Below are 17,019 nucleotides of genomic sequence, written 5' to 3'. Positions count from 1 at the left end.
TAGGTTCCTTATAAAATGTTTGTTTTTTGTTTTTTGTTTTGTTTTGTTTTGTTTTTTTTGTTTTGCATAAGCTGACAGGTTTGTATTTGCAACCAAAAGAGTCCTGATAGAATAGTGATTTATAACTCATTAAGCACCTTCAGGTATACTATCTCATTGGACACTGAGAATACATTAGGAAAAAAAGAGGACAGTTATTTTTGCTCTTGTTTTACTGGTTACAAAGTAGAAGCTAGGGACATTGTGGCCCCAATGAACCAGCTGTCCCTTGTGACATCCCCTGCCACAGTGACTCTGGGCTTGGCTATATGTGATATATCCCATGTACATATATCCCATGGTTACACAATATATGGCCAATGGGATATTAGCAAACTCTGACACACGCAGATGCTTCATAGGCCATTGCACATTGGGACTTGTCTTCTAGCCACCACCCTTAAAGGACAGGTACCCAGGACAGAGAAAACCCATGTGAGATAACATGACATGGAAGGAGATGCCACATGAAGGAAAACTGAGACACTCAGCTAAAGGCTGCCACAGTAACAACCCCAGCCAGCAGAATACAAGAGCAGAAGTGCCTCTTGGTCAATGCACAGATTCACAAGACATTATAAACTATTGTTTTAAGGCATTAACTTTTGGGTGGCTTGTTACACAGCAATAGATAAATAAAAAGGATGTTAAGTAACATTCCTTATATCTCAAAGTTAATAAAATAAAGCTTGAATCCACGTCTTTTGATTGATTTCAGTGATCTATTCACTGCTCCAAGAAGTGACTCAAATTGAAGAAAAATAACTCAAAAGTTTCATACACTTCATTTAAACAATAGAAAATGAATTTTAGTTCGGAACATTCAGCTGTGAAATTATCTTGTCAGCATATAAATGAATTAAAAATATATGTATGTAAATGTGGATAGGTAGGAGAGTTAACGAAAATACTTATCATGGTTACACAATGTCTAAATGCTTTTCTCCACTGTATTGAAAGGATTTTAAAAACTACCAAAGGCAGAATATACAACAATGTTGAAACAGTATTATTTCTAACAGCAAAAAAAAAAAAAAAAAAAGGAGGAGGAAGAGAAGGAGAAGAAAAGGGAAAGGAAAGGGAAAAGGAAAGGAAAGAAAGCAATTACCCAGTGATTGGAAAAAGGACAAACTATGATATATTCATACCATATGGTAAACAAGGAACTAAAGTTTCATACATCAACATGGAGAAATCTAAAAAATATAAATTTGAGCAGGGGAAAAAAGTGAAAAAAAACACAAGCAACTTAATATCATTTGTAAAAAAAATCCCCAAAATACAATCCTTAGCAACATATTGTTTAGGGATACATATATAATAAAAGAAATAATGAAAATCAAGGACGTAAATACAAAAGTTAAAATGAAAGGTTCTCTTGAAAGGAAGAAAACAAGATATACTTGGAGAAGGATCTACTGGGGACCCCAAAGACATCGGTCATGTTTCATTTCTTACGCTGGGTGGTAGATACATGTGTTTGTTTTACAATAACTTATACCATATATCGGTGATAAACAGCATTTGTATCTAAAATATATTTCATAATAAAAACAGATTTTAAGAAACCACCAAAAAAATCTCACAAAGGAAAATTAGGTTGTCTCCAGCAATATGTGCTTTACAATACCCAGAAATCAGCTTAGCTCCCAAATGCTCAATAATTTTATTTCACAATAAAAAGGGGCACATTTTTTACTCCCAATTATACAGAAATAACGGTAAAGCCTCCAATAGCTCATAACTCATATAGATATTTAAATTTAACACTTAAACTATTTCATTTAGTCTTTTTCAGGACTTTTTGGGACCCCGCCTATATAATATCTATTTTTTCACAAACAAAATTACCTCTAAACCCAAGGCACAGGTGCCTTTCCTCCCAAGAGAGGGCCTTGTTCAGGGGTGTCCAACCTGCAGACCACAGGCCACACGCGGCCCAGGATGGCTATGAATGTGTCCCAACACAAAATCATAAATTTACGTAAAACATTATGAGATTTTTTGTTTTTGTTTTTGTTAGTGTTTGGGTATTTAATGTGTGGCCCAAAACAACTCTTCTTCTTCCAGTGTGGCCCAGGGACGCCAAAAGGTTGGACAACCCTGGACCTTCCATCAGTTTGCCTGACTGGATAGGGCTCCTAGAAAGGGCTGCACTCCATACTGAGACCCATACTGTTCCCTTCCCAGAGTTGATTATATCTGGAATAGACAGCTGACCCAAAGCCAATAGTCATAGTCCACCACCTGCCTACCCCTCCAGCCTTATTCCCACTATCCTTTCCCCTGAAATCAGTGCACTGGGATAGCTCTCCATCACAGCACCTTTCACCATTAGCAAATAATTATCTATTTATTTCAGTGATTATTCACTGACATCTGTCTTCTCTCCCAAAGTGTAAGATCCATGAGGGTAGGTATGGGGCGGTTTTTGCTCACTATTGTGTTCTACCAACTAGCACAATTCCTGAAACACAGTAGGCATTTGATTTCTTTTTTTTTAAAGAGGAAGAAAGGGTTGTAATATTATGCCTCCCTTTCTCTAAAGTTTTATTTTTATTTCATGAAACTTATATGGAAATATACCCACTTTGGAGAGACCCATAATTAAGGCAAAGGAATCAAACCCTAATAGAATTTACATGTATCTACAAAGAAGAAAACATCACAGAATGCCACACTAAATTTGACAAGTTTAAGAAGTTTACAGAAACTTACCTGAATGGAGCTGAATTTTTCCAATAACACCTTCTACCAAACCCAAACAAATGGGGTTCCAGGCAAGAAGCAGATCAGTAGCTAAAATAAAATAAGAAACAGACATGACAAAATATTCATCAGAAAACAAAATGTTATCTTAAAAGCAGTATATTAAAAAATGATCGATGTTCAGAAGGAGCAGTTATGAACACCCAGAACTGAATACATTACTAGCAAGCAATTTTTGGAAAAGCACTAAACCCAAGGCCTGAAAAAGGCTTCTGTCATAAGGACAGTTACGGGGAGAGAACTGACATTCTGAAACTCTGCTCAGAATGGAGGCAGTACTCTGGCGCCCTGCAGTGGAGGAGAGAGGCTGGTGCACTACAAAGCAGCAAAGAGAGCAGTTGTCTGCAGTCCTCTAGCCAGAGCCAGTCCCAAATCCAAAGACCAGATGGGTGAAACCCCACTGAGATGAGATGTCCACTTACTAGATCACAGTCTGGAAAATACCCTTTCCCAAAGAAGCTTACACCAAGCAAAGGAATCCAGAAAGTCAGTGCTCTTTTATGGGACTTCTTCTAGGACAAAATATTAATAGGAACAGCTTCCATTTATTGAGTGCTTACTGGGTGCCAGGCATCCCAATCAGGGTTCCTCACCTCAGCCACAGAACAATGATTTGGGTGACTGTTTTCTCAGTTCTCCCAGAAATGGCAAATAACTCGATGCCATTCTAGACACATAGGAGAGAAGTTAATTCGCTACACACAATGGATGCCTGAGGACATTACGACTTCTTCTCTTGTGGAATCCAGGTTACAAGAGGTCGTTACATACATGGGGATAAATGTTACATTAATGGTAGTTCAATAACTGGAAAAGATTAGCAAGAATGAAAACATTTCTCTTGGAAGAAAATTAAAACTAAAATTTAAATAGTAATAATTGAAATATATTTTGGTGAAATTTATAATCAACCAGTACCTAAGAGGTAATTACAGACTTTAAACTAAGTCCGTCTCCAAATTCTTTTGAGTTTTGTCTGTTGTATCTTGAGTATCTTTGTTATTAATAATATATTTGATGGGATGCAAAAAAAAAAAGCTGACTTTTCTGCTTTTATCACAAGAATTAAAGTAAAATAAGGAATTAATTTTTTAGGAGGCTCTTACAGACATTATCATTTCTAATCCTGACATATCTGTGAGTTAAGTATTAGGAGTCCCATTTCCCAGATGAGAGAATGGAGCCTTAGAAAAGTCACATGGCCATATCATACAACAGATCAAGGGCAGAGCTGCAATTCAAAGCCAGAATCTGTATGACTCATGGCCTGTGCTCTTAACCATCCTGCTACAGTGCCTCCCTCAAAACCTATACGTAGAACTAATTAATAAGACAATATTTACATTTTAAATAACATGCATTCTTATTATAAAAGTAATATTGTATAAAGTTAGAGAAAATATTTTATCACTCCCACCATGCTACCCAGAGATAACTTACTATTTTACTATATTTCAGGTCATATGTTTGTGTGTGTACCCAAACTGCAATACTGCACATATGGCAACATACACTATGTTTTTTTCTTACAACACTTCATGAATATTTTATCATGTCTTTAAAACAATCTTCAAAATTATAACTTCACGGCTGCATAATTTTCCACTTAAGGAAGCACTTCCCCACTCTTGGGCATTTAAGTAATTCTCAGTTTTTCTCCCATTGTAAAAAAACTGATAGCCCTGGCCAGGTGGCTCTGTTGGTTGCATCATCATCCCATAAACCAAAAGGTCGTGTTTTTAATACCTGTCAGGGCACATACCTAGGTTGTGGGTTCGATCCCCTGTCAGGGCCCATATGGGAGGCAACTGATCAATGTTTATCACATCAATGCTTCTTTCTCCTCCTCCTCCCTACCCTTCCTCTCTCTCTAAAATCAATAAATATATCCTTTGGTGAGGATTAAAAAAAATACTGTGATAAATGATGAATATGATGCAAATATTTTTTATTTTATTGATTATGCTATTACAGTTGTCCTGATTTTTCCCACTTTGCCCCCCTCTCCACCTAGCACCCTACTCCCTCAGGCAATCCCCCCACCATTGTTCATGTCCATGGGTCATGTGTATAAGTTCTTTGGCTACTCCATTTCCTATACTGTACTTTACATCCCCATGGCTATTCCATAACTACCTATTTGTACTTCTCAATCCCCTCACCTCTTCATCCATTCCCCCACAACCCCCTCCCATTTAGAAACCTTCAAAACACTCTCCATATCCATGATTCTGTCTCTGTTCTTCTTGTTTGCATAGTTTGTTTTTTAGATTCAAATGTTGATAGATTTGTATTCATTGCCATTTTATTATTCATAGTTTTGATCTTCTTTTTCTTAAATAAGTCCTTTTAACATTTCAAATAATAATGGTTTGGTGATGATGAACTCCTTTAGTTTTTTCTTGTCTGGAAAGCTCTTTACCTGCCCTTTGATTCTAAATGATATCTTTTATCTTTTTTTATCTTTTTACAGACTTAGTTTACTCTCCAAATTCTTTTGAGTTTTGTCTGTTGTATCTTGAGTATCTTTGTTACTAGTAATATATTTGATGGGATGCAAAAGAAAAAAAAGCTGACTTCTCTGCTTTTATTGCAGTTTGAATTGGCTTTTATCTTTTGCTGGGTAGAGCAATCTTGGCTGTAGATCCCTGCTTTTCGTTATTTTGAATATGTCTTGCCAATCCCTTCTAGCCCTCAAAGTTTGTTTAGAGGAATCAGCTGACAGTCTTATGGGAGCTCCCTTGTAGGTAACTAATGGCTTTTCTGTTGTTGCTTTTAAGATTCTCTCTTTATCTTTAACCTTTGGCATTTTAATTATGGTGTGTCTTGGTGTGGGCCTCTTCGCACCCATCTTGTTTGGGACTCTTTGTGCTTCCTGGATTTGAATATCTATTTCCTTCACCAAATTAGGGAAGTTTTCTTTCATTATTTTTTCAAATAGATTTCCTTGCTCTTTTTTTTTTTTTTTGCTCTTTCTCTTCTCCTTCTGGAACCCTATGATATAAATGCTGGAACACTTGAAGTTGTCCCAGAGGCTGCTTATACTATCCTCTTTCTTTTGGATGTTTTTATTCTTGTTGCTCTGATTGGTTGTTTTTTACTTCTTTATGTTCCATATAATTGATTTGATCCTCTGCTTCATCTACTCTTCTGCTGTTTCCTGGTAAATTGTTATTTCAATTAGCATATCCTTCGTTTCTGACTGGATCTTATTTATGCTGTTGAGGTCCTCCCTAAGATCCTTGAGCAACCTTATGACCAGTGTTTTGAACTCTGCATCTGATAGACGACTTATCGCCATTTCATTTAGCTCTTTTTCTGGAGTTTTTATCTGTTCTTTCATTTGGGTATATTGCTTTGTCTGCTCATTTTGGCAGCCTCCTTGTATTTGCTTCTATGTATTAGGTAGAGCTTCTTTGACTCCATGTTTCAGTAGTGTGGTCTAATATAATGGGTGTCCTGTAGGGTCCAGTGGCACAGCTTCCCCTATCACCCAAGCTGGGTACTTGAGGTCTGTTCTCTGTGTGGTCCTTGTAATTGAGCCTTGGTGGCTGTTGGCAAATCAAAAGGAGGTATTTATCCAGGCCAGTCAGCTGCAAGGACTGGCTGTGACCACTTACCACCAACCTCCACCATCTGTGGATGATCAGCTGTGCAGGGGCAGAGTGGTGGTACTCTGACATGGTCTGTAGCTCTCTACTGGGTGCACTGGCGCTCGGATTTCCTGGGGGGTGGAGGCCAAGATCAGCCCCCACCTGTGTTTTGCCTGGGGCCACCCTTCCTGAACTATAAAGCAATCTGAGATGGCTGCTACTTGTGCTGGGCTTGGAGATTCTCAGGTGAAACCAAACTGTGAAACTAGGCTGGCTGCTGCCAGTGCCAGGCATGGGGCTCACTGAGGCCAGCTGTTGCTTATTTGAGAGGATTTAGTTAGTTTTGCAACATGAGCCAAGACCAGTCATTCATAAGGAAAAACAGCTCAGGTGGGCCTGTAAGTTGGGTGGGGTAGGGTCTCTGAGGACCTCCAAGGCGGGTCAAACAGCGTTAACCAGGTTGGTAGAGTCTCAGATATGGCACCAGCTTGCCGGCTCTGTCAATGGAGGGTTTAGAAAAGGGACAATGTCCTCTACTTACCTTGATGCCAGACATTTCAGTTTCTCCCTATATACCACTGGTGCCTTTCAAGCTGCTAACCTGGTGCTAGAGCTCAGAGGGAGTGAGTCTGAGTAAGCGAGTTCATGAGTGGGTTCTTTAAGAGGAACTGCTTGGGGCTTTGGCAGTTTCTCCCACCAACTCAATCCCCACTTCTTTTTGCAGCCAGAAGTTATGGGGACTTATCCTCCTGGCACTAGAACCTTGGGCTGGGGGGCCTGGTGTGGGGCTGGGACCCCTTGTTCCTGAGACCCTCCCAAATTTTTATCCACCACACGCAGGTGAGGGACCACCCTGTTCCACGTCTGTGCCCCTCCTACAAGTCTGGATGGATATGGTTTCTTTAATTCCGTAGTTGTCAGACTTCCACTCCACCTCTGACGGTTCTGAATGATGGTGTTCTATATTTTAGTCGTAATTTTTATGTTTGTGCAAAGAGGCGAGCCATGTCTGACTGTGCCGCCATCTTGATCAGAAGTCTACGCAAATTTTTTATTTGCCTCCCTAATTACTAGCTTTAGGACAGATTCCTACAAATAAAATTAGTAGGTGAAAAGAAAACAAATTAAAGCTTTCAAATATTACCAAATTGTTTTCTACAAAGGATAAACCGAGTTAGATTTCTGCCAGAAACACATGAAAATATTTGTTTTAATGTAATCTTGCTTTTATTTAGAATCTTATTTAATTTTGCCAATTTGATGGCATCCATCACCTAGCATGATATTCATTTTCTTTTCATTGCTGGTGACATTAAACATTTAATTATGAAATTGACTGCTATGTTTCTTCAATTAAGATTGTGTTGTTCAGATTTTCTAACAATTTTTCTTTATATTCTTATTGTCTTATGAGTTCTTTCTATAAGGTCATCAACTCTTTGACATTTGAAAATATTTTCAGTTTTTAATTTTTATATAAATGTATTATCTATTCATTATCTTTATGCTTAAAGGTTATTCCTTACCCAATATCAATTAAGTATTTGTTTTCTCTATTAATTTTTTAAAGTATCACTAACTCCACTGGAATTCATGTTGGTATACAGACAAAAAAATACCCTGATTTCTTTTCACATAGTGAGTCAGAATCCCTGTATCAGGTAGACCAAGTACCCACATCTGCCAACACAGGTACAAAGGAAAGCACTCCAGCTACCTATAACCCTACATCCTGACTTCAGATGAACAGATAACAGTTGTAGGACTCTGCCCCTTGGGTACCAAATGAGCTCTAGGAATATGGAAGATGAAGAAAAAGTTAAAGTAGGCAGGGACAGTTGCACAAAAGAAGTGGAACTTCAAGCATAATGAAAGCAGCAATAAAAAGAATACAGAGGAAACAAAGTGCAAGCTTTGTTCTAGAATTTGTCAAGTACTTGCCAGGAATCAGGTACTCTTATCAGGCTAAGAAGATATAAAAATAAAGGAGCAAACAGTCTAGAACAGAAGACCAAAAGGGTAGAGTGGAGACTTGAATCAATAAGACTGGAAAAAGTCAAAGTAAACAATTATGGGAAGACTTAAATAAAAGACTAATGAGCCCGTGCTTCCTGGGGACCAAGGCAGGAAGATAATGGCACGTAAAACAAGATGCAGCCAACAATTAGCTGATAGCATTGAAGAGACATGGAGACTGTGAATAGGAAAAGGAGCTAGAAGGTTATTCCAAGAGTCTTGCTTGAAAGGACATAGAGCTACCTAGTTTGGGGAGTGGAGTGGGCAGTAAGTAGGTGAAGAATGCAAAAAAGATGAACATAAAACACCTCAAAAGGAAGCTGTATAAAGGACAGGAAGAGAGTAAATCAAAGATGACACTGAAACATCTAGTCTCTCCTGAGTAGGAGAAAATGAGGACAGGGACTAGAAGAATAAGAGAACATAGAAAGGACAGAGTATACAGTAGCAGGGAGAAAAGGTGGGGGAAAACTTCCTAACACAGGACCCTTTTGCATCTTTGGCATTTTGAATCATGTGAATATATCAGTCATTCAAAAAAAAAAAAATTTTAGCTTAAGAAAACTAGAGAAAACAAAACGATAATCAAGTTTTGTGGAATAAAAACTAAAAATAATAGTCACTGATAACCTTTGAGGTTCAGAAAAAGAACCAGTTAAACTCATTAAGACTGAACTCACAGTGGGATACTCAAGGAGAAATGTCCAGATGTAAGAACCAGAGATATTAAAGGAGGAAAAAAAAAAAAACAACAGAAGATGACATTAGAAGTACAGGTGTAAAAGTTAACCTTTGAAAAGGAAGGATATCACTGTTTTCTAACTCTGGAAGCAAAGATGAAAGGCTAAATATAGAAATGGAGGAGAGAAGCAGATGAACATATTGGATGGCCTTGACTCAGTAAAAATAGGAGTCAAAGACATCTTTGCTTTAGCAGAGGGAAGGACAGGGAGGAACAGAGCAGCAGCAGAGGCTTGGTGTGGTGAAGGGAATCCAGAAAGTCAATTTGTAAATGTTCTATGTGTGCTTCAAAAGGATATGTATTTTTAACTTAGTGTTTTCAAGGAAAAAAAAGAAAAAAAAAACCAAAAATTGCACCATGTAAGGGTAAATATTTCATGAAACTTTTGTTTCTGGTACATACATATTTGTTCACCAGGTCATGATTATAAAAGTATTTCTTATTATGGACTTCAAACATTTGAACACACTCTTTAACTCTAGGGCTAGGGTTCATTTATATCAACTTTGTTGATTGTTTTGTTCAACTCCTCTATGCATTTGCTAACTTTTTTGACTGCTTAACCTAGTATGTTTTGACAGTGGGCTTTTTTTTTTTAATCTCATGCTTTGTGTTTTTTTCATTTTTCCTTCTTAATTTTTGCTTTATATTTTTGAAACTATATTGTTAGGCATATATAAATTAAGGATTATTATGTCTTCCTGGTAAAATGCTCTGTATATCGGGATGCAATAACTGCCTGCATTTCAAATAATGTTCTTTGCCCTGAAGAGTCTAGCTTGTCTACCACTAATATTGTGAAGGAAATACATTAGGTATAAAAAGGGGTAAATATGAACATTGCTAATCCAATCGTATTACTTCCCCTACTCCCCGCAGCTTTAGAAACACAGTCCAAGTTCCTTGGAAAGGCTTGTAAGGCCCTGCAGGGGCTGGTCCTGTCTGCCCTCCTCCTGCCTCCCCACCCCCAGCACCCTGGTCTCCCTTCAGTCATCCAGAAGTATGCATAGGCTGGGCATGGAATGCTGCTCTCCACCCACTTCTGCCTGCTCTTCATTCCAGACTCAGAACAAGGGTCACTGGTGTTCCCTGACACATTCCCCCCTCCACCCATCTAGCAGATTGGATCAGGATCTCTTTTGTGACTCCTCTGAACCTTGCTCATATTTCCAGCATAGCACCTTATTTTGGTTTAATGCACCTAATTGACTTGCCTGTCTCCCTGAGCAGAAAGCTCATCAAGAACAGGAAGCTGATTAAGACCTAGTCTCATTTAGCTTCACGTCCCCAGTGCATGACACAGCAGGCTCCAAAATGCTAAGTGGACAAATGAGTGTATGATACAGAATGGAGAGGCAAGTCAGATAATTTGCTGTGAATCATGTTAGAAGGGTTTACTCTTTAAAGTGGTAAGGTCAAAGTCATCCGGTCTATCTCAGCTAAAGACGTCAGGGCTGGCAGATGTAAAGTGACTGCCCAATACTACACAGCTTGTCAAAATAAAAACACCATTTCCCACTCTCAGCCCAGGGCTCTCTAACATGCATCTAACACCACAAGTTTCCTTACCAAATGTTCTCAGGTGTAATACTCTCATTTTATTTTTGTATGGGAGTTTCAGTTCACCACCATCATTCCAGCTACACAAGCAGGACCTGGGCGACATCCAAAATGCGTTTCTTTTTTTTTCCTTTTATTTTCTTTTTTATTCTTGTTTATTCTATTACAGTTATCCCAATTTCCCCTATTTGCCCTCCTCCATCCAGCAAAATGCCTTCCTTGTTCACTAAGTCGTATTAATTTTAACTCCTCAATAGCTGATGAATGTTTCACTTCTCTCCATCCCACTGCCACTATCCTTGCCGAGGGTCGAGACCTCCTCCCCGGGGATCATTACAAAAGCTCTTGTCAGCCTGTTATCTAGCAGGCTGCTTAACACATAACAGGCACTCAAATATGGATTGAATGCAAGGGGGACTCCAGACAATTTGGTTCTGCGGGATCCTAAGGTAAAAGGCAGGGAACTGCAAGAACGAGGCTGAAAAGCTACACAGGGTCTAACTCAAGAGGACAACAGACAGTGAATTCAGGAGCTGTTTCCTCCAGACATGGCAGATTCACATCTGAGATTGAACATCAGGGCCTGTGAGTAGAGGATGGACATGAGAGGGCAGGCCTTACGCCAGAGATCCAGATAAGCATGTGTACGAGGGCAGCCCGGAGCCGACTCCGGAACTGGAAGCCTGAACGGAGTCTAGAGGTATGGGGCATGATGTGGGCACAGCCTGAGTATGGTGGCCCAGGTAAAAAGTCCTAGCCCTACTACAGTCTCCGAAGTCCTCTCAGCTTGTTCCCTCTTGTGTAAATGGGAATTTCATCTAATTTATAGGGTTTTTATTAAGATTAAATGAGAGAATTATGTGTAAGTGCCCAGCACAATGTCCAGGACATAAATGTTCAATAACTTTTAGCTCAAGTTGGGAAATGTATTCACATGTAAAATTTCAGATTCCTACCACTCAGTAAATCTCTTCATAGATTTTTATTTCAAGGATATACATATGACTTAAAAAAAAAAAAAATTCAATGTTTTTGACATTAAATCTTATGATAAGGCCATAATTCCTTAAAGCCTCCTCAGAGTAATGTTTTATGAAAATCTCAATATCTAGATATGCCCCTAAAATTGTTTCCTCATAATATGAAACCTAGATCTGCAACTCTGATGCAGCTCAAAACTAGACATCCGGTCTCAGTCCCAGCAACCCAGTTCAGATCCAAATGGCAAATCAAGCATGACTGCCAGCTTCCTCCCGTCCTGTAAATCCCTGATGGTGTGGGGCAGGGAGCAGGGGGAGGAGTGGGGAAGAGGGTGGGTGGCGGGAGAATATCTAGAAGGAGTAGAGGCCAAATGGAGATAAAATTATGCTTGGGAAAAAGACATGGATATTGGTAGATTTTAGTTATGTATGTGAAAATAAGTACTGGGTTTTAAGTCTTGAGAAATCATAGCAGAATATAAATAGAATGTGTATCTTTCAATCAGCAACAGAAAGGCACCTGGCAAAAATTCAAAATATCCAATGGAAGACAGGAAAAGATAGGGGAAAAACAAATACATCAGAAAAAGCACAATAAATGGAAAACAAGAATAAAATGTAGAAATAACTACGAACATATTAAATACAAAGTTTCAACTCACCAATTAAAAGACAAACTTTATGTCTCAGCCCCTCTATCAGTTTATTTAATTCTATGCCTATTTTGTTTACCACTGTATACCTGATTGCTTAGTAGGTATTCATTTAATAATTATCAAACCAAATGAATAAATAAATGAGTAAAAGTAAGCATAAAAGAGCAAATCAAAAATTGGATTTCTCCTACCAACTGCTTATTTTCACTGACTTTTAATAGGACTAACATCTTAAATTGTTTATCATTTTTAAAGGAAGCCCTAAAACACCAGTCTTTGCTATACAAGGACTTTTAATAAAGGCATTTATCTTTCAAAAAATACAATAAATGATGAGCATGTGATTTCTCAAAATGAAAGACTTACCTAGAAATTCAGAGTAACAGTCTCTAGCTTGTGCCCATGGTTTCTCACACCAATATAGGGATAAGAGACACACAAGACAATAAAGGAAGCCCTGAAGTAGGCAATGTAACTGGACAAGAAAAGAGGCTCAATGTGTCTTTATGATCTGCTGTGACTTTGCTGCCTGGTACAGTGCCTGGCACACAACAGACAGACACTTCAAAATGTGTGTATGTGTGTCTATGTTTTAATCTGTTACTCTTCATTAAGGAAATAGAAAAAGTTGGCATGAGTAGTCAGTATAAAGGCGGTGTATAAGTAATATTAGTCTAAGCATACGTCTTAAATATACCCAGTAACAGACACTCTGTCACCAATATTAATGGCTACTCCGGAGGCAGAAGGCATTGGAATGGCAAAGAAAATGGACAGTGGGCTCACACTAGCTTTCCACAAAGAACAGCCATGTAATTCATCTGCTCCAACAAGCATACTGCTTTCTAATCCTTCCTTCAAAAAGTATATTCCAATGTAACATACAAATTCAAAAGAGAAACGTTTGAAGTTTGCAAATAGGTTTTGAAATTTAGCATTATCAAAATTATCTAGTAAAAGAGCAGATATTGCTTATAAATTACAAAAGTATAGCATTTTACAGACTGCCAATTTTTAATTAGTGAAATAATTAAAGCAATATACACCAAAAGACATAAGTATTTTGTAATAAGCGCAATTGTTTGACCCATTAGGTCAACATTTTCAGATTCACTTGGCAGTACATGGCTTCTATTTTCACATGCCCTTCTCTTCCTGGTACACAGAAAGTGATTAAATACTGTGTGCCTGCAGATAGTGTGAGTCACTCATTCCAAGAGCACAGACACTCCCTCAGCCCAAGAACAACTCTGGGTCTTTCACTGCCTCTGAAGTTTATGGGCAGTTTCACTTGTCTTAAAAAATAAAAAGGGGTGGCGGTGGTGCCAGGGTACACATAAATAATCAGACCCAAGTCTCATTTCCTGCTGAAGACAATGGATATTGTTGGTCTGAAAAGACATTCACTAAAGTCAAACAGATAAGGAAAAGGATTCTAAAATGAGGAACTGAAAGTTCCAATAGTTAGCTCATCCATGCTTCAGCTCTCAGGATTTAATTGGGCAGGGAAACAGATAAAGCAATAATCTGATTTAGGAGCCATCTTAAAAATGTAAAATTTGATACATCTAAAAAATGTAAAATCAAAGCAAATGCCCTGGCTGGTGTGTCTCAGTGGACTGACCGCTGGCCTGCAAAACAAAGGGTGACGAGCTCAATTCCTGGGCCTTGGGCCTGGGTTGCAGGCCAGGTCCCGGGGTTGGCAGTGTGTGGGAGGCAACTGATGGATGTTTCTCTCCCTCTCTCCTTCCCTTCCCCTCTCTCTAAAAATAAATAAGATCTTTAAAAAAAGAATATCTATAGACTTTTCTATTAAAAGAAGCACCTGATTACAATGCAGCAAAGAGGTCACAAAGTTTTGATCATGATCATTTAGGATATTAGAAATTGATTTTTAGCTGTAGCTGGTGTGGCTCAGTGGACTGAGCGCCGGCCTGCAAAGCAAAGGGTCACTGGTTCGAGTCCCAGTGTAGGCACATGTATGGGTTGCATGCCAGGTCCTCAGCAGGGGGCACATGAAATGCAACCACACATTGATATTTTTCTCCCTCTTTCTCCCTCCCTTCTCCTCTCAAAAAAAAGAAATCGGTTTTTAAACTCTCTACAGAGGAAGTTGTTGATTTTCTATCTGAAACAAAGTCTCAATAGCCACATTTTAAGAAAGATCAAACAGCACTCAAAAAAGAACAGAGGACAGCTAAAGAGATTTTCAAGAAAGGTCAAATAATGTTATTAGGTCTTGGGAAAACCTAATGGATACATACAAAATTATGAGAGGTGGGGAGATTATAGTACATTCATAATAAAAAGGCAGGAGATACATGTTTAAAAGATATGGTTCGAGGATAAATGAAGGGAAGTACAGCTTAAGTCACAACTTTCCAAATGCATTATCTAAAGAGGCTGAAAATATAACCAGTTCAAACAAGGATTAGATAAACTTTCAGATAATAAATTCAAAATGCATCACCCAAGAAACATAGCAATGACTCTCACATTCTGCTCTCGCAAAAATTGTCCTTTGATATAATTTTCAGAAATAGGATTCTGAGAGCCAAATCAGAGCACAACTGAGCTAACAATTGGTGTTTTCCTTCCCTCATTTTAGAGCACTTACACTGAGATACATAAAATTAGTACTTCCATCATTAAATAAGTGCAACCTTTCTCCCAGCTGGTGCTTAAATAATTTCCTAGCTTTCCCTGAAAAGTTTGTTCAAAACGAACTTACTTTCTTCCATCTAGGATTGTTTGTGTAGTCTTTCTGCCACCATCAGTCCTCACCAACAAAAAGTTGTGCCTTCAAATCCACCATCAGGTCAAATGAAGAACTGCTACTGGATCAAGCAAAGACTACCAAGAATGGAAGACCTGCACTATTTCAGTCTGGCCAGCTGAGCACTATTCATCTTCCAGAGACTTTTCCTTTGTTTTGTTTTTTTTGAGCACCCAATTAGAATGAAGGCATTGAACATAAAAAGTTATTTCTGGCAAGACATAAAAAAAAAAATGTCTACAAGTGCACAGAGTCTATTTCTTCCATGGTTTTCCACTCAGAGAGAGAAACGATCAGACTACTTACAGCTGGAAGAAACTTCATAGAATAGCATTAAAAGGCACCTTTCTTCCCATTTTCTTTATTAGGAAAAAGCTGGTTTTTACCATCTTGGAGGGAAAAAAACAAAAAACAAAACACTGAGACCTCAAACTTCAAGACCCAGCTCAACTCTCCCACAGAACTCTGTCTTGAAGCCCTGTCACAGTACTTGTTACTCTAGAATCTTGTGTTTGTCTCCCCCCTGCTGGACTGCATCCTTGGCCAGCGTAGACAGTGTTTTAACCATCTTTTCACTTTGGCACAATGCCCAGCAGACAGGCCTTTAATAAATGTTTGCTGAAAGAATAAATAAATGACTACACAGAAATTCAGCTTTAATATATTTGGAAGGAGAAAGAAATAGAATATTAAATTAATTAGAAGGCAGGGAGGTAGGGCTGCTCCTTGGAGAAAAGGGAAATTTTGAAAGGTGCAAAGGGTAATAAATGCAATAGCTACTAGAGAAGGAGAGACAAATCCTGGAAGTCAAGAAGCACAACTGCCCAGAAGGGAGACTGGTAAACTATGACTCTGCTAAACTCAGGTCTGCCCATCACAGCTATTCCCTGGAGGGGCAAATTTTACCTGCCATTAAAGCAATGTGTAATGACACTGTGAAGCATTATTATTATATATGCAAACTACTCAAAGTAAAAGCATCAATTTCCTAACATTTCAATTAGATGTTATGACTGCTTCAAATTGTATATATTGACCACTGCAGAAACTGTGGAATTTGAGTTCAGTGTAAGGGGTGTCCAACCTGCAGCCTGTGGGCCACAGCCACATGCAGCCCAGGATGGCCATGACTGCGGCCCAACACAAAATTGTAAATTTACTTAAAACATTATGAGATTTTCTTTGTGATTACATGTCGCGATGTATTTAATGTGTGGCCCAAGACAACTCTTCTTCTAGTGTGGCGCAAAGATACCAAAAGATTGGACACCACCGGAAGCTGATTCAGAGTATGATTTATAAAGAAAGTGAATATACTTTTAAATATCCCACTTTCAAGTGGAAGAAATGCAAGGTTAAACTTGAAAGAACTTGAAATTAAAATGAAGTTAAAAGAAAAAACACCAAGGAACACTGACCTAAAATCAACCTGTATTTCATTCAGCCAGCCTTACCAATGAAAGCAGGCAGGAGTAGATAATTTTTCTGAATGAGCAGTTCCTTTAAGGGTCTCACAGCAACCAGAAAATGAGTCATTCTAACAGAGCATGAGATTTAATTAAGATACTACCAGTATGTGTTGTGATAGTACTACAATACTAAATGTTCAGTGTTTATCTTTTAAAATACTACTTACACATAATTATTAAGATTATCAACAGCAACTGATATTTTTTAAAATTTCTCTATTTTGTTACACATAATCTAATTCAAATGTTCTTTTCAGTTCAATTATGGTCAGTTGACATGTAGTGATTATGACTTAACCAGGTAACAAGTAATTATTTGTTACAGGTTCTATGACATCGTTGTTACTTCTCAGACTTGTGTTTGCAATGCTAGATTTTAAAAGGTGATATTTTAAAACATATTTGAATAGGAATAGAAC

General features: G+C 38.3%; 1 protein-coding gene across 4 annotated transcripts in view; it reads right to left on the bottom strand.

Moving 5' to 3' along the window:
* The window catches only part of INPP5F (inositol polyphosphate-5-phosphatase F), a 74,367-nt gene that overhangs the window by 50,098 nt on the left and 7,250 nt on the right, over window positions 1-17,019 (bottom strand). For all 4 annotated transcript variants that reach the window (XR_008529793.1, XM_054581608.1, XM_054581609.1 and 1 more), the window contains exon 2: window positions 2,758-2,838. Coding sequence is in view for 3 of the 4 variants with exons in the window: in XM_054581608.1 (XP_054437583.1) it covers window positions 2,758-2,838 (81 nt within the window). In the remaining variant the exon portion in view is untranslated. The remainder of the gene's footprint in view (window positions 1-2,757; window positions 2,839-17,019) is intronic.

Source organism: Pteronotus mesoamericanus, unplaced genomic scaffold (genome assembly GCF_021234165.1).
Source record: "Pteronotus mesoamericanus isolate MK-2021 breed Mesoamerican mustached bat unplaced genomic scaffold, CSHL_Meso_final contig_657, whole genome shotgun sequence".
Classification (NCBI taxonomy): Eukaryota; Metazoa; Chordata; class Mammalia; order Chiroptera; family Mormoopidae; genus Pteronotus; species Pteronotus mesoamericanus.
This window is presented reverse-complemented; position numbering and strand designations above follow the sequence as displayed.